General features: G+C 31.9%; 1 protein-coding gene across 1 annotated transcript in view; it reads left to right on the top strand.

Annotated features, from left to right (window-relative positions):
• Nucleotides 1-19,384, top strand: part of HCN1 (hyperpolarization activated cyclic nucleotide gated potassium channel 1) — a 424,192-nt gene that overhangs the window by 227,279 nt on the left and 177,529 nt on the right. Inside the window, exon 3 of the mRNA XM_002815543.6 lies at nucleotides 1,616-1,777. Coding sequence (XP_002815589.3) covers nucleotides 1,616-1,777 — 162 coding nt within the window. The remainder of the gene's footprint in view (nucleotides 1-1,615; nucleotides 1,778-19,384) is intronic.

Genomic DNA, 19,384 nt, shown 5'->3' with positions numbered 1-19,384 from the left:
TATCAGAGGGAATAATATCAAAAGGATGTTTCTGTGGGTTTTCAAAATTTAAAACCAAAATAAAAAGTAGCTTACAGAAAAATAAAATTCTTAATGCTATAAAAGAAGTTGTGTGTATAGCTGTCTGAATATCAAAATATGTGGTCTGTTGCCCTTAAAATTAGAACCGCCAACTTTCTTTTAAAAAGAATTCAGAACAGTGTGTATATTCCCACAAAAAATAATCTTTTTGCTCACTGTAATTACTATGTCAAAAAGATTGTTTAAAGAAAGAATTAATGCTCATAGAAATATATCAAACTGAAAAACATTTAATTAAAGACAGATTTTGGCTATTTTATAAAAGCAAAATCACAGATGCCCTGTCATTTTACCTCTGAGTACTTCAGTATGTGTATTTTAAGAATTATAGATGTTTTCTTACAAAGATCTCATTTCTAAAACCAAATGTAGTTTTTTTTTTGTTTTCTTTACATTTTTTGGATAAATTTCAATACAAGTTTACCTTGTTACTTCAAAAACACACCATTCTTTTGGTGAATTATACAAAAAGTGACTCTAAATATCTGAAGTTATTGTGTTTATATGTACTTACTCATATTTAATTGTATTTATTAATGCAGTAATTCCTTAACAGTTATAACAAAACTTAATTCTACAATGTAGGTCTGCTCCCAAGTGGGTTTTGCTATTCTAGACTAGGTAAAATATAAGTAGAAACTATATTAGCAGCCAGTTAGAGAGTACAATAAACTGCTAAAGAAAGGACTCACATTCTGAATCTATTTCTTGTAAATTCTAGAAAAATGAGTAGTTACAGATGTAAAGATGGATATTTGTTTCCATTTATAAAATTTTGATGGATTATGTTGATTTGTCATAATGTTTGTGTTTTCTGGAATAATCTAACCTACCATACTGAATTTCATGAAAATACAAACAATAAAGAGTAACTGAAAAGTAAAGCCTGTACCATAAAAATACAAAAAGTTTATGGAAATAGTTATGATTTTTAAAAGTGTTACACAATTGTTTTTAAACCAAATCCAGGTAGTCTTTATCTCAAAGGCTTCTATTTATGTTCAGTATCCACAATTAAATATCTCCACTCACATAGCTATAAATTTAACTGTAATTTATTATCAATATTACTTCATATTTTGCAGCTGAACTCCTTTGGCATATGGTTTTCAGTCCTTGGGTATTTTCTTTGTCTTTCAACAAATCTATTAATATAACAAGGGATGAGAAGCAGAGTAGAAGCTACCCATCATTTGTAAATTTTGCTACCTTGTTTTAAAGTAGCTTTGCTAAAATATGCAAAAGAACAATAAAGAAAAACTTCTGGCAACATCAGTGTTCTTTAATACATACATTTATATATTCATGCTATCTGTTGCTCGTGAAACATAGTTGGCTTTAATATTCATAAAGTGGAGTGTCAACCTTATTGTAAAAATGAAGAAATGTAATCTGTTTCTATTTCTGCAAGTTATTCCCATATTTTTATTAAGTCAATGCTTACGCCACACAACATCAATGCCTACTATCAGTAGTATGCTTGATTTTTCTAAAAAATTGATTGTAAGAATTGATTTTATATTTTGGTCAACAGATATTCCACATGACATATGATCTCGCCAGTGCAGTGGTGAGAATTTTTAATCTCATCGGCATGATGCTGCTCCTGTGCCACTGGGATGGTTGTCTTCAGTTCTTAGTACCACTACTGCAGGACTTCCCACCAGATTGCTGGGTGTCTTTAAATGAAATGGTTGTAAGTAATTTCTGTTATTTTACACTCTGGCTTTTCAATGTTGTGCCAAAACATTTTAAGTAATTATGTTACAATGATCTGATTTCTCCTCTATAAATGTTTATAGACAACTTGATTTTGCTTCTATGAATATAAAATCAGATGTTATGTTTGTGGGGGGTGGTTACAACTAAATTTTACTTATTGACTATGTTCCTGAGTATGTATATGTTACAACATCTACTTTTATATATTTTATTCTGTGTATACTGAGGCATATCTTATTTCAAAGGTACAATCACAAAATATGACCACGGTACAGCATTCTTTCAAAAATGCCTGTGGCTTAGAATAACTCCTTATTTCATCAACATTTTTTAGCATTCACTATGTTCAAGACATACACTTTTAGGGATTGTAAAACATGCAAAGGCAGGTACATCAGCATAGATATAGATTAAATATGTATGAAGTGAAATGAAGTTTCAGATACTACTTTTTGCTAGGGAAAATAAGGAAAACTTCGGGGAAAAGGTAGGCTTTAAATTTACTTCTGAAAGATATGTAAATATTTAAAAAACTATAAAGTCTAAATTTGATTTAAATAGCTAGGTATGTTCCTATTTAATTTTAAGAAGATATGTTTTGATCTATATAATGCAACACTCAACACTCACAAAAGAATTAAAAGAACAGTGAATATTTTAGTAGATATATCTATAAATCTCTCTCTATATATTTTATATATACACACATATGTGTTCACAAATATTTGTTCTTTTTGTATAAGTTCCCATATTTTCTTCCTGCATTACATTTTAATTACATTTTTACTTAATAAAACATTGTTTAACTGTGAATAGCCCTCTTTGATATGTGACATTTTATGGTACTTTAATTTTATGAGATTTTTACATTTTTCCCTTAGGTATAAATCAAATACAGTCTTTTCTCAAACTGTTCTACTATGGATTTCTTGGCTTATTTTTGTAGAAATTACATGGACACCAAAGATTATGATTTTTTCTCCTAATGATTGTAGCATAGGCTTTCTATTTGAAAAAAAAAGGCGGTTTACATTGAAAGATATATTGTCTTCTTTTCTTCCTTTTCTATCTTCTTCCCTATTGTCCTCCTTCCTTCCTTCCTTTTTCTTTTTGTCTTTTCCATGCTTTCATTGATATTTGACCTGATATTTATTATATTTACCTAGATCTTGCCTTCATTTCATTAATATTTGCTTATATATCACTAAGTCACAAAGAGCTTTCCTGACCACCTTATCTTATATATTACTCCACTGGTTTATATGTTAATAATAAAGGCATTTAGCAACACACACACACACACACACACACACACGCACAAGCACAAATACATACACTCTTATTTGTTATTTATATTTTTCTGTGTTCCCCACACCAGAATGTAATGTCTGTTCTCTTCTGTCCTGTATTTCCAGTGGTGTCTTGGCTTATTTTGTGCTGCTATAATAGAATACTATGGACTGGGTAATTTATAAAAAAACAGAAATGTATTTCTTACTGCTCTGGAGCCTGGAGAGTACAAGATGAAGGTGCCAGCACCTTCAATTTCTATATCTAAGATGGCACCATGCTGCTATGTCCTCCAGAGAAGACAAATCTATCCCTCACATGGCAGAAGGTGGAAAGGCAGGAACATAACTTCTGAAAGCCTTCTTTAATCAATTTATGAGAGCAAAACAATCATGACCTAAACACCTTTATTAGGCCCCACCTCCCAACATTGTTGTATTATGGATTAAGCTTCTAACACGTGAATTTTGGGAGTCACATTCAGACCATAGAAAGTGCCTAGAATAGTACCTGACACATTAATTTGTTGTGACTTAGTCACGTGTCATTGACAGTTTATTTGAGAAATATTCTATATGGTAATTTTGATAACTAAAGAACAAAGTAAGCAGTAGTTTGGTTGGCTCGTTTTTCAAACCTGTGATGTCTACTTGATTATAGATCTGTCACTTTGCTTATCTTTTTGAAGGAGTCAAGTATATGGTAAAAATAGTAATAATTATATTTTTCAGGAGAAGAAAAGGCAACAGCTCTATAATCTGGCTACTGACTGAGAGGATAGTATAAAAACATTAGCACTACTGCCAAAAGATGATTCATTGGCACCAACTAATATTTAATTTGGTAAAAAATTATGATTTTACATTTTTCCTATGTGTCTTTCAGAAAAATACCAATTGTCATCATAGAAATAGTAAAATAACTATTTTGGGATGTCTATAAAGTACATATGGTAGTATAATTATAACGCAATGTACTACTTAATATATCTGATGATAAACACATTTATTGAAAAAAATTCTTGATTGTTTTTCTTTAAACATGTCTATATGTGCTCAAATGTGTGTGTTCATGTGTGTGTGTGTGGTGTGTGTGTGTGTAGTATGTTTATTCCAACATAGCCCAACCTTCAACCTTTTTTTATATCCTGACATTATACAAAATATCTTTCCAGAATTTGCAATTCACTTCTTGGCTTTTTTTTTTTTTTGGCTGCAGATTTACATATGAAATTGGTTTTTATTTTCTTTTGTGTTTATTTAACATTTTTCCATGTGTAACTCTAATGCAGAGAGAAGGAAACCGTCATGTGTGTTCAAATATAAAAGCCATAACTTATTTTATTTTATTTTATTGTTTTTATTTTTTTGAGATGGGGGTCTTGCTATATTGCCAAGGCTGGTCTTAAACTCCTGGGGTCATGTGATCCTCCCACCTTGGCCTCCCAGTGTACTGGGATTACAGGCATGAGCCATCATGCCTGGCCTAATTTATATTGTGGATAATAGTTATGTGAAGGAAATAACCATAAAAAAGACCATTTTTGAATAAAGAGAGAATCTTGATGGTATCATTTGACCTTGAAGATACTATTTTCCATTCTAAAGCTATGGAGTTTTGGGAAATCATTTATTGCAATAATAAAAAGCAAAGTATATTTATGCACAAGGAGTTATAATGGAGAAGTGCAAATCCAATATGAGAACAAAAGCACCCTGCATTTATTTAATACACTTACTATATACAAAACTCTGTGCTTTGAAGGATGCTATCTTATTTGGTCCTCACAGCAGCTGAATGAAGTAAACATTATTTTGCCCCACTTTTTGGCTAGAAAAACTAAAGTTTTTAGAAGTTAAATCAATAGTCAATGTCACACAGCTAGATTATAGAACCAAGAGTAAAATGCTTATATATCTGACTCCATAATTTCTGCTCTAAACCATGTTGGATGGTTTTGTGCAGCATAGATTATAAAGAACAGTCAAGGAAGGTAGTAATAAAGAGACAAAACCTATTAGTTAAAGCACTCCATTGCAGTAGAAAATCACATTAAAATTAACGTTCGAGCTCTAACACTAAAAAGTGGCAAGACTGATCTTTTGTGAGATGTAGAAAACCAAAATCAAGTTGAGAAATCAAAAAATTAAGGAGCCAGGCCAGGATATATGCAGGAATGTACTAGTCTTTCTTGGGTTTGGGCTTGACAAACATGCTATGACATTAGGCTCTGATTCTAAATTATTTATAATAAAGATTAGTGGGTCTAACAAATTCTTTATGTTTATTCTTCTTCATTGTATCCTTCCATCATTAAATTATTTTTATTCTTAAATATTAATTAATATATATTTATATCCTTCTTAACTGTATCTGCACTTATACCCATACTTTTATCTGTATCCCACTAGCTAGATGAGGAGAAACTCAAGGTCAATGCTATAATTATACTATATCTGTAACTGTAGTGTTGATAATTTGTTTAATATATCTATTCTTATATTAACTGTTTCATTCCATAAACGTAGGTTCATTTCCTCTCAGTGAATTCCTTTGAAGTCTTTCTAAATTCCTCATTAAAGTTTTTATTTAAATATTATTTTTAAAAACTCAATCACTAACCATCGTGGGTGCTATGGTTTAAATGTATCCTCCTAATTTCATGTGTTGAAAACCTAATCCCCACTGCAGAAGTGTTGGGCTGCAAAATCTAGTAAGAGGTGATTACATAAAGAGCAGACTGACCTCATGAACAGATTAATATTGTCATTGGAGAAGTGGATTAGTTATAAATATAAGTTTGGCTATCTCCAGCTCTCTTTCACATGTGATTGCTGGCGCTTTCACCATTCTATCCTTATGCCATGGTAGGGGACAGCCCAAAGGCCCTCACCACATGAAACTTTAAAAGATCTTGGATATCCCAGCCTCCAGGACTGTGAACTAAATAAATTTCTGTTCATTATAAATTACCGTCTGTGGTATTTTCTTATAACAACGGAAAGCGGACTAAAAGTGCAGGCTTCTTAAATTGACTAGGAAGGAGATACTGACTTGCAAAACACAACATGAACAGGAAGTAACTTTGCTTTGTATTTATATTATTTGTTTTTGTTTCATTCAAGAAATAAGTGTGAATTATATAATTCTATCTGAATGAAAATCTTGGATATGGCAGATAATTACTTTCTAATAAGATTAGTTTTATTCTCATGACATTTTGTGGCTATGTGTTTAGGTGTACAACACTAAAATTATATTAAATCATTATAAACAAGATTGGGAGTAATGAGTTTTTGTTAAAATTACAAGTATGAAATATTCATTTTAAGAATATAAGAAAATAAATGATGCATGTTAACTTGCATATTAATTTTGAACTGAATCTCAAATATGAGATGTAACCTAGGGAATGACTTTATAGAACAGATAAAGAAGGATTTTCAGCTAAACAGTACATTCCTAGAGCAATCTTTCTTTAAAAGTCTATAGGTTTACTGTCAGGGAGTCTATGTTTTCTACTAGCAATCTTATAAATGTATGATTACATGTTAGTAATCATTTTGAAAGTTTTAACATAGCATGTTATGAATTTAGGATTATATGAATGTCATACATATGGAATCTGGATATGCTTTTGTAGTTGGAGCAGGTTGTGTCATGAGGTGTTACATCAAATAATTCTGGTTTATGAGCATAACAGATAAATGATGCATTTATACCAATTGAAGGATTAATAACATATTAAGTCCTGTACACGTTTTCACCGTAGTCAAAATGAAGAAAAACTTGGATAAGTGAATTAGTCATTCCATAGCACTCAGTTGTAGAATACTGTATAAAATCACACAATCTACAAAAACTGGCATTACAGCACTACATTTACATTTTATGCACCTACTTGGTTTTAGCAAAACAGCATTACTCATCACAGTAAATTTACATTAGGATGTATTTGTTGATTCATTATTTTGTATTTGATTTGTAAAATTATGTTTGTTTTAGTTTTATACTTGTATTTATTTGAGTAACATTATAATCAAAATAATTTAACCCAACTCAAGGGTATTTCATTGTAATGATTCATTTGTTGTGATTTGAAGGAATCTGTGCATTATTTAATTTTGATAAGTGCTATTCTACAAGGCAGACAATTGGTCTTTCATGTATCTGCATCCTAGACAACTCCTATGCCAACTTTGCATGTGTTGCTAACTAAAATATTGTTTATAATCAAAATGGTAATTATCAGTAGCATTTTTAAAATATGTGCAAACTAATTATTCAGTTATCTATTTAAATGTTCTTCCTTGTACAGTTTTTGTTTTAATGATTTGTGCATCTCAAGTTATTTTTTTCAAAGATAAGTAATCAATCACTTGACCATACTCTAAATTACTGAATTTAGAACTCATGGACATACTCTAAATTACTGAAGTCAAAATTAATAAGCCTCTAATTCTCTTCGTATCTATAGATATATTAATTTCCAAAAAGTCAACATGCTTAAATCAATCTAGCAATATCAGAGAAAAAAAATGATATAAAAAATGTCTGTAATGGTCTAATTAGTAAAATCTATATGGAGGGAATAAGGGATTCCTGGAAAATCTAGGTTACTCTATTTTGCTTTTATTTGAAACAACGTGACAGGGACACTTACTAACAACCAAATAGCCATGTGCTTTCCATATTTTCTAGCTGCCTTTCAGTTAGATGGGTACCTGTCTGTGCTATTAATTAATAATTAATGGCCTATGAATAGCAGTATATTTCACTTATAGGTATAAGCATTGAAAAGCTGCTATAACACCTTCAACTCTTTTTTGTTTTTTGAGTTCCAGAAGCATGTCTTAATTTGAATGAAGCTCACACATAACATAGCCTATCCTAACTCGTTTGTACAGAAACACGGGGTGAAATTGGCAGAATTAAATTTAAAGACATACATATCAGAATTACCTCAACCCCTAAATCCGCTGATTTTATACAAGTCACTTGACTTTCTTGTACGTAGCTTCTTAGCTGTGAATTAAGTGTATATTATGTATTTTTTCATTTAAATGATCTATTGAGTATTTCTTTGTTCCAGACATTATTTTAGGGACTGAACACATGGTAGAGGATGAGACAAAGTCCCTGCCCTCATTAGGCTTACATTCTAACATGCTTTTATTCAAACTATTTTTTCTGGGTACTAAAAAGTATATGAAACTTGACAAAATGTAAGCTCAACAATGAATACATTTATAATCCAGTGAAATGGTAAATTATATGACATATCTATTAATAGGAATTTGACTTGAGAGCTCTCAAATGTTTGCACTGCCCAAAGAGCATGGGTCGAGTGCTGGTGAATTACTCCCCTTTTTCTGTTTTCCAAACTGTGTTCCCTTGAAAATGAAGCCATGCAAGCCTATTTTCTCTTCTTAATTTAGATACCCAGGGAGTACAGTCTTTTTTCTAACTCACCCAGTGGTGTTCTAGTAGTAGCCCTGTGTGGATTGAAATAAAATCTATGAAAAACCGAGGGCCAGGGAGACACAAAATAGACATTCATTTCAAGTAGTATTAGCTGGCTTTAGATCAGGAACCTTCAATAGAGTGGGGAATCAAGACACTTCAGGCACTTCTAGCTCAAAAACTATAATCATCCCAATAAATGTGTGCTGGGTGGGCAGAGAAGAGAGAGCTCTTTATTGATACTTTAAATAAATGATTTGGAAAAAAAGCAATAAGAATTATTCATATATAAGCTCACATATAAAATTAGAATATAGAAACCCGGATAATTATTTTATCTATTGCCATTCTATCAAATATTTAAGGGCAAAATTAAAATAGATTCACTTTTTGTTTACAGAGCCCATTTAACTACTTAGGTAATGACTGATTGACATAATATAGCCAAAGTAATATTATGAAGAAATGAGCTAAAAAATCTCTTAATTAAAAATATATTTCCCCTCTCTTGAGGTTCAGTAATCTATTTTAGATTTGAATTTCTATGGCTTAGAAATTGTATTATTCTGACAATATTAATTTTTTTAAATAGAATGTACTGCCATAACAGAAAGTTTTTTTTTTTGAGACCTAACAAAGGGTAACTAATTTGCTGACAAGTCACTGTAGCTCTACTGAAAAAAAAATGCCTTCGTAGCTCCTATGAGTTATAATAATAAAGTAGGTCAGCAGCCTGCTGAGTGTTGCGATTCTCCTTTGCTGTCCTGTCTCTCCCAATTAGCAAAGTCTTCCTGGCAACTGCTCTCTATTGGATAGAAACATGACCTCATCACAAAAGGGAAAGGGTTTACATACTGTGTTCTTCCTTCTCAGATGTGGATTCTCTTACAGGAAAAACATAAGGAAATCAACTCTAATCTGATATTTTGTTTTCAAATAAAATGTGTATTTCAGAAAATTTTTAATTGAACTATAATTTCATCATAGAGAGGGATACAGGATATTGATGAGATTATATATTGGCTATGGTGACCTTGAGTTGCTTTAGCAATGGAAGACCAAGCCATAAGTTCCAAACATGTTTTTTATTCCCGCTTACATAGACTGGCTCTTACATTTTAAGCAACAAAAAGCAGAAGAAGCATTATTCATGAAATTACCTTATCTAACAAGTGGCACCTGATAAAGTTGAAGAAAAAAAGTATTTTGCTGTCTAATATTTCCTCCAAAATGATTAATTTGCCAGAATTAGTTCTCCATTATATCCATGCTACTCTAAATGTTGTTGAGACTTTCACAAATATAGTATTCATGTATGTATAACACATTATCTCACCTATTTTGAAGGAAATAAGTAAAAATACATTTACCATTTTAAAGATAAAGAGTCTGAAACAGAGAATTGTTATTCCATTTGTATAAAGCCAGAGACAGTATGGTAGCTGGTTATAAAATCCATATTTCGCCTTGGATTAAGGATGAACCCACCATACCATTCTACTTCATGAGCCCAGATAACTTCATCTTTTATAAACCATTGCCAATTTATGTTTATAGAAAACAACTATGAATTGGCTGTACTGCTGGAAGAGCTCAGAATGTATATGAAAAATACGTGAAAAGTCATTGTGTTTTGTATGTGTGTGTTGGGTTTCAGGGTTTTTCCTTTTACTACTGTCATAAATTCAGAAGAATCTGGCAAAGAAAAGCAATTATAATATCTTACTTTTTCTGAACTCCTCATATATTTACGTTTCACATAAAAATGTTGTTTTAAATTGATGCAGATTGGAATAAAATAGCAACATTGTCTTCAATCTGGGAATCAGTGGAATAGCAGACTAATGGTTTCTACTATATTATTCAACTCACGGATATATGGATGTCAGGCAATTCATATGAACTTTCTTTCTTTCCAAAGAGTTCAAGGTTATCATTCTCTGTTTAAAAAAGAAGAGACTTATATAGACTTGAATTATGTAAACTAAGTTGCCTATTTTCAGATAATTTTCCAGACAAGATCATACAGTTGCTTCCCATAATGAAAGGCTCTCCACATTTTGCTTTTTCTATTCCATCTCATTTTTATCCCTCCTGCTTTATACCCAGGTCTAATTATGCTACTCTAGAGATATGTGACAGAATCAGAAGTGACATGAATAAAGCCATGTGATAAATGGGGGATATAAGAAAGAATAGGAGGGACACTTTTTGAAACCTAACACGAACATTTTCATAACCCCATTGTATACCCCATCATTTTTTTGAAGTGTTTGTTGTTTTTAGAGATGTATTTTATTCTGGAGTAATGAATAAATTTTATGATGAATTTGGCTTATAAACCTTTAACTTATTTCAGCTATTTTATATATATATTCTTATAATGTATCAACCACTGTAAGCAATTTATTAAATGAGATCTTAAAATATAGAATAGACTAATTGGCCCATTTTCTTTAAACTTTGAGGGTCTAGATATAGGGCCATTATGATTAACATTTAAATACTCTTTTAGGGAACAACAGACAGTGAGGCCTACTTGAGGGTGGAGGGTGGGAGAGGGAGAGGATAGAAAAACTACCCATTGGGTTCTATGCTTATTATCTTATATACCCCATCATTTTTTAGAAGTGTTTGTTGTTTTTAGAGATGTAATTTATTCTAGGTACTATACTTACTACCTGCGTGACAAAAAAAATCTCTATATCAAACCCCTGTGACTTGCAATTTTCCTGTATAGCAAACCTGCATATGTACCCTGGAACCTAAAATAAAAAAAAAATAAAAAACTAAATACTCTTCTAGTATTTACCAGCTACGTGCCTCAGAAACACAGCTCCAATCCAAATAAGAGTTAATCAATACCTGGCTCTGTTCTACATCCAATATCTCATATTTCATGCATAGAGAAATAGGCACACCTAGCTGTGAACTGTTACCATTTATTCTCATGCATAAGCTTGGTAATGATAAAAATTGTGTAGGGAAAGTTTGGAATTTACTATAATATCTTTGTATTTTACAAAAAACATATAGCAGTGAATCACAATCCATTCTCTATACTCCAATAGCGTTTTCTTGAGCATATCATAAAGTCAATTAAAATGGTCTCTAATTATATTCTAAATATAGAATAAATATTATTTATAATATCTACTTATAATGTCCATCAAAGCAAATGGTGTGTATTTAGAGATCACTGTGTGCTACCCTTTGCTACTGTGATCAATGTGATAATCTAAAATCCTGATTCCTACAACATAGGGAAGGGCTTCTAGTGGAAAAATATTGAATTTTAACTGCATACAAAATGTGGATATAATTGAATTTGACCTTCTTAATTTTCCAGAAACTATATTTTTGGCCTTTAGGTGACTTTTCAGATTTTTTTTAATTGATGTTGTGTTTTTCCTAAGGTCAGCTATTTATTCACTTTTTAAAAAAAATATTTTTACCGAATTCAATGAAATTATAATAGAAAAAGGTATCATTTCAATGGTGGGCATTATTATCTCCCCATTGCCCCCAAGCTAAAAGTAAGCATTAATGTGCCATTTATTTATGATTACATTTAGTCTACAACTTTTGTAATTCTGTCCTCGACTGAGTTATCAATTCTTAAGGAAAAAGAAGAGAAAAAAAATTTACCATGTGCCTGAAATCAGTAAATATTAGGCAAATCAAACCAAAATGTATTAATCTGTAACATTTAATGGAAATCATTCTCCTGATGGGCACCTTTCCCTTTCATTCATCAGTGTTATTATTTCTTTATACTTTTCTGTTCTGATTATACCAAGAGATCAGAACTTTTTAATAAGTAGCTCTTTTGAAAAATATTAAAAAGAAATGTAAATAAATACAGATTTTTATACAAAGGATCATGTTAAAATAGAAACCCTGTAAATGAGAGATGTAGAGACAGTTTATATACAAATATTTATGAAAATGTCCATGCTGTAAAGTTTTTGAATGTATTTCTCGATCATTTAACTTGTATTCAGATTCATTGTATGAGCAGGCTAATTTCCATGGTGATTTAGTGTTGTACAGGAATTAAATTATCTCAAAATTTGAAGAAACCAAAAGGAGGATAAACACATTATCTTACAAAAGAATGAAAAAAGGAATAGAAGTAGGAGATAGAAGCCAAATAGCTAATACAATAAAAGCAGATTGTCTTTTCTCCTCCAGGCTGTTTTTTTGCCATTGAGACCATTCACCATTGTCACTAGGTGGTACTGAAGCCTGCCCTATTTCTTCCAAAGGAGATAAAACTTATAACCTTTATCATAACCATGTGTTGTTTGAGATCCTAACACTATTTATTTTCCTGAGCTACATTCTTATTGAGATCTTTTATTTCTTGTCCAGGAAGTAAACAATATAAGTTTGTGGATGTAATTCTACCAACTACTATTACAATAATTCCTATACAGGAACTGCTCCCACATATCTAATATTTAGTACCTGCAATTCATTATTATTTATTTTGCTTATTTATTTGTCCAGCAGTTTTGTGGTATCTGTTCACAACCATGTGAAGCAAATTGTCTTTATTGATTAATAAATAACTCATTAATCATAGTGTCAAAAATACTTTTTAAAAGTACTTTTATATATAATCACCAAGATTGTGAATAAATTATGAATTAGGAAGGAGACATTCAAATTATCTATAAAACTCAAACAGAAAGCTGGTGACAGAACTGGAACTAAGACCACAGTCTCCTTACTTGTACTACCTTCTATTTTCCATCAATGTATGAATATAGAAATCATATACTGATATATTAAGGTCCAGATGATTGGGTAAAATCAAACTTTGCTTCAGTTTCATTGTTTTTATTTAAAAATGGGAGTTTATCTTTAATCAGTTGATAAGTTAGCTACTGAAATAAACAGAAATAATATGAAGCTTATCAAAACCTCTCTTGAGGCAACACTTTGAAAGATAACCATAAATAAAACTTATGTTCGGTTGGGCGCGGTGGCTCACGCCTATAATCCCAGCACTTTGGGAGGCCGAGGCAGGCAGATCACGAGGTCAGGAGATCGAGACCATCCTGGCTAACATGGTGAAACCCCGTCTGTTCTAAAATACAGAAATTAGCCGGGCGTGGTGGCGGGCACCTGCAGTCCCAGGTACTCGGGAGGCTGAGGCAGGAGAATGGCGTGAACCCTGGAGGCGGAGCTTGCAGTGAGCCGAGATCATCGCACTCCAGCCTGGGGGACAGAGCGTGAGACTCTGTCTCAAAAAAAAAAAAAAAAAAACACAACTTATGTTCTTACAATTTCAATATTCTTATGCATAGGTATGGCAGAATGATACATATTCTAAAGGAAATCATAAAATTTGTGGGGCTAGAATTTATTATTGAGATACATTTTTTAAGAAAGAAATTGACCTAATTGGAGAAGACCAGGTGTCATATAGGTGCACACTACATGGAAATCTAGCATGCTGGGAAGGTTGAAATAAAGCGGTATAAAGGAAAAAAAAGAAACATTAATGAAGAAGTATTATTAACAGCATACTAGAAGGTCCCAAAGTAGTAAAATGGAGGCGGGTTTAGGGCACACCTTAGAACTGGAAAAGAGATGGGACATCTAATCTCCTTAAAGCAGAAGACTGATGAGTTCTTCACTTGCCTAGTTGACAATAAAAAGCATAGAAGAAATGATGAGAATCTACTTCAACACAAATTGAATTTGTTGGTTAGAGTTAAGTGATCAAAATCTGATAAGAAGCATGCAAGTAATGTTAAACAAAATATAAGAAGTGGTATTGTGAAGTGATTAGCATAATCAAGTCCTGGAACTAGATTATTTAGATTCCTCTACCGGTTCTCTTATGCTAGCTATGTGACCTTGGACAACTGACTTAACATATTTGTACCTTGGTTACTTTATCTGTAATGTGGGGATGATAATCATAATTACTTCACAGAATTTTGAGGTAAATAAAGGTGCTTATATATGCCAACTAAATAAAATGATTTTATTTCAGACAGGTCACTCCATCGCCCAGGCTGGAGTGCAGTGGTGTGATCTCGGCTCACTGCAACCTCCTGGGCTCAAGCAATTCTCATGCCTCAGCCTCCCGAGTAACTGGGACTACAGGCATGGGCCACCACAGCTGGCTAACTTTTGTATTTTTAGTGAAAACAGGATTTTCCCATGTTGGCCAGGCTGGTCTCAAATTCCTGACCTCAAGTGATCGATCCATTGGCCTCATCCTCTCAAAGTGCTGGGATTACAGGCATAAGCCACCATGCCTGACCAACAATTTTGATTATACTTCTCAAGTCAGTACACAAAAGCTATTATTAATAGTTGTATTTGTGTTTGAGTTAGAGTTGATATTCCCTATCAATGTATTGGTATATATTCCTGTCATTTCAAAAATATAATAATTTCAGGTAGCTAAGAGTACAAGCAGATGTACTGTATACCTAGGAATATTAAGAGAGCAATGGCAGAAAAAGAAAAAGTTAATAATGCATAAACCTGGCTAAAGAAACCAATAGTATTTGAATATAAAACTTTGTTTTTATTTTGCTAACACCTGCAGAATACTAGACAAAATATTCTGAACCCATAAGTATAGTTTCAAAAAACATACTTAAGAAACATTAATGGCATTTAGTAATAGTTGGAGCAAGGACCAGGAAGTGAATAAACCCTCCATTTGGGATCCACATAAATGACAGAATGTTAGTGGAATACTTTCCTTCTTGTTTAATAATGTCTTCTGTCAAGGTGAAATATTTTAAACTGAATAGACTGGAATAAAGTCCAGAGAAATTGAACTCCGAGACAATACTTTGATATTCCAAATGAGCTCAATCCCCTGGCTCATGTGAATTGCACCTTAAAATGGTCATATGTTAGAGAAAAATGATGGACTGATTGCACAGGATCTTTAATAAGCAATTAAAATGATGAAAGAACTGTTTTTCCATGGAATATGAAAATGATATATGAATTTACAGAGTGAGATTCTGTACCAAATTATACAATAAATTATATGTGAGATAATTATCATTATAATTTGGTAATTATAAAACTTATGTAGGAAAAGTTTGGAATTTACCATAATATCTTTGTAATTTATAAAACACATATAGCAGTGAATCACAAAATGTTCTCTGTTGTGTTGCGTGGTCAGAGAAAGCTCTAGTTTAATGAAACAAGTCGTAATAGATTAGCCTTTCTTTCTCTCTCTCTCATATATATATATATCATAAAATATGTACATATGATATTATGAGGGGAAAAATCTTGTTGCAAACCTTGCTAAGGACATATACTAAACACCTCCCCCTTTTTGAGGTGAACCTTAGGACTAGCATATGTACTTATACAAATGTTTCTACAAGATGCTTTCTGATATGAAATATTTGGACTAACACACTATAGAACTGAGTTAAGTTAATAACAGGTTGAGCAAATGTTTTCTCTCCCCAGACCCTAAAGTGCAGATTGATAAATTAATATCAACAAAGATGAAGATATGTAAGAGGACATCTTTAGGATCCTGTCTTCAGATCTGAGTTATTTTCAACATATTACTAATAACCTGGGCCGGGTGAGTGGCTCATGCCTGTAATCCCAGCACTTTCATAGGCCAAAACAGGAGGATCACTTGAGCTCAGGAGTTTGAGACCAGGATGGGCAATATAGTAAGACCTTGTCTCTATAAAAACTTTGAATAGCTAGAGAATGTGGTGGCACATGCCTGTAGTCTCAGCTACTCAAGAGGCTTAAGTAGGAGGATCACTGGAGCTGGGGAGGCTGTGGTTACAGTGAGCCAAGATCACACCACTGCATCATTTCACCCTGAGTGACAGAGCCGCACCTGGTCTCAAAAAGAAAAAAAAGAAAGAAAAAGAAAAAAAGAAAAGAATAAAGTAAAAATAATAACCTGGTTGAAGTCACCAAAGATGCAGCCAACAAAAAGCAAAAAAGAAATGGCTAGTGTGCTGGGTTATAGATTCATATTTAAGAATATCTTGTTATATAAGAAGATGAACTGAGCCTAAGAGAATGGATTTCATATGACAAACATAAGATCCCGTAAAAGATCAGGAAAAAAAAAAGGATAAGGACAAGTACAAGAATCAGACAAGGCTCAGCCAAAGATGTAAAACATACTAAGGGTTTTTGGGACTATAACTTCAATATACGACATAATTGAAATACTGCTCATTTTAACTACATAAAAATTCTAAACAATAATATTTTTATTAAAAATAGTTCAATTTTGGTGCCAAATACTAAGATATTTTGATTCCTCAGGCAATTATTTTCTAACTAGTAGATACATCTTTGAAATGTAAATACTCACTGGCTGTCTACTTACATTCTGAAATGATGCTTTCAAAACTAATTTAAATTGATTTATAAATTCATTTAAATCAAAGACCATGACAGATTAGTAATTAACTTTGTTTTTAATAGCCTCTTAATGAACTCACTTGATTATTTGACAGAGCATTTAGATATTAAGAAAGCAGTAAAGCACACCTTCATATTATAAAAACCTGCCAAGAGTGTAGCAGAAAGGATGAAATTATGATGAATTGAACAAGAGATTTTATTATTCTTACAGTTAATCTTTTAAATTATGCAAATAGAAAACAAAAGCTCATTGCTTTGCAACACATTTCTCTGTGTAGTACATTTCTTATGTGTAGCTGCTTTGGGTTCATAACTTTGTATTACTCATTATGGCAGATCAGGATGATGAACTCCTTGACTGAAAAACTTAGAAATGTGTGGCTTTTCTTTCATAAACCATAGACATTTTGTTTTATAAATATTGATTCTATTTGTCTTTATTACCAGTAATAAGAAAAATCTTTAAAATTATAACAAAATAGCCTTCTAGATTAAATTAACTATTTGTCAGTTTCTATTTGGAACACAGTTAGAGAAAAATATTAAATTATGGTTTAACTTGAGGGAAGAAAGTCAGAAGTTGCATATTTCACAATTCACCAAAAGTAATGTCAGCCCTAACATAAATGTGTTGCATTTGCTAGTTTATTTCATTGCTGATTATTCACATTGCAGCAAACTTATGGAAAATTGAGCCTACAGTTTCCTAAAAATGCTTATCTATATAGAGATAATGGATGAGTTAATGCATCTTTTTTCTATAAATCTTTTAATTGTAAAATTACATTTACTTAGGGGACTTAGAGAAAACCTGTTGGAGAGGAGAGTTAAATCTGTATGAAATAAACAACCAACCAAACACCTGTGACTCACCTTCCATGTCATTAAAATACAACTAATCAAAACCTTTAGATAATGTATTTTTTCGTTTACTTTCCTATAATTTGATGCACAAAAGTTCAAATAGCAAGAAAAATGGAAAAAGTACCTGATAGTTATTCTAAAATTTATGATAGCCAAAATAATTCTTGGCTATGGAATTAATGCAGGTTCAATCCAATCCAGTGCCCTGTATATGCCTCTTCGTAGCATACTACAATTGAATATATTATGATTATCTAAAAACTCCTGGTTATCAAAAAACAATTTAATATGGTTTATCATGTTTCATTTAACATGATGGGAAAGAAAAATCTTACACCAACTTTCGAAGGCAAAATTCCCCTGTAACTATGTGTCAAGCATTACAAGAAAACTTAATTCTCTAAAAATTAAATTTATTGTATTGGATATAGAAAAATTAGGTACATGACAAATTGAGGCTATCAAGTTAAATTAGCTCTTGAAGAAAACTACCAATTCAACCAAAGGCTGTTACCCAAATATTCTCTAGCCTAATCAAACGGATTAAAAATTGATAGCAAACTGACATGCCTACAGAAGCCATTCTCATAATATAGATGTATGAATTAGACCAAATGTAAGATAAAAGGCAGCCCATGACTTTGGTGAATTGGTAAAGCATACTCTGTCCAAGGAATGTGCCCACTTCTCAGTTTTATCTAATGATTATCATGTGGAAATGTATGCCTAATGATACCCAGAGTCATCAAGAACAGCTGAATATTCAGATTTTTTTTATTGTAAATGCCATTATATTTTATATATGGTAACTACCTTACATATATATGCACATACCTATAGATGCATCTATATGTACAAATAGATATACATATGCACGTTTTATATTATTTAATATATATACTTATATATCATTTTATATAATTATTGCTTTTAAAAAACAATGTGTTCCAAAGGAAAAAGCTTCAGCAAGCCTGATTTAGAGCCAGCAGGCCCTCAGTTTCCACCTCCTGAAATTAAACAAACATAATTTCATATGTTCATATGGTTGAGAACAGAAATGCTGGCTTTGCCTCTAGATATGTTGGTATCTTGTCTCAGACTCATGCCTTAACAGAATTCTTCCTTTCTCCTCCATTTACAAAAGGGAAAAAAAATCAGTGAATGTAAAAAGCATCTGGGGAAAACAGAAGAAAAGGAATTTGTCTACTTTAGCAGTTCAGCTGGACTTTGAAGATTTGTTGCCTTAATTTGAATTCCTTTTCACATGAATTTAACTGGTTTGGCAACTTGCTTCAATAATAATATGATAAATTATCAAACAGCTTATGTCTGACAGATCAAGCCTAGATAAAATACATAAATAAAGTTAAAAGGACACAACAGACAAACAACAGACAAGTTAAGTAAAGACTTTGCATGAGAATTCTTTATTGTTGCAAGGGAAAAAATAATATTAAAATATTTTAGTCATGATATTCCTGTAAAACAGCATACATTAACCTTGCAGAATTTGTTGAGCATTAAGGGTTTTCTTAAAGTTAATGTCTCCTGTATTCTTCAA

Source organism: Pongo abelii, chromosome 4, assembly GCF_028885655.2.
Source record: "Pongo abelii isolate AG06213 chromosome 4, NHGRI_mPonAbe1-v2.0_pri, whole genome shotgun sequence".
Lineage (NCBI taxonomy): Eukaryota > Metazoa > Chordata > Mammalia > Primates > Hominidae > Pongo > Pongo abelii.
Note: the sequence above shows the minus strand (reverse complement) of the source record. Positions and strands in the feature narration are given on the sequence as shown.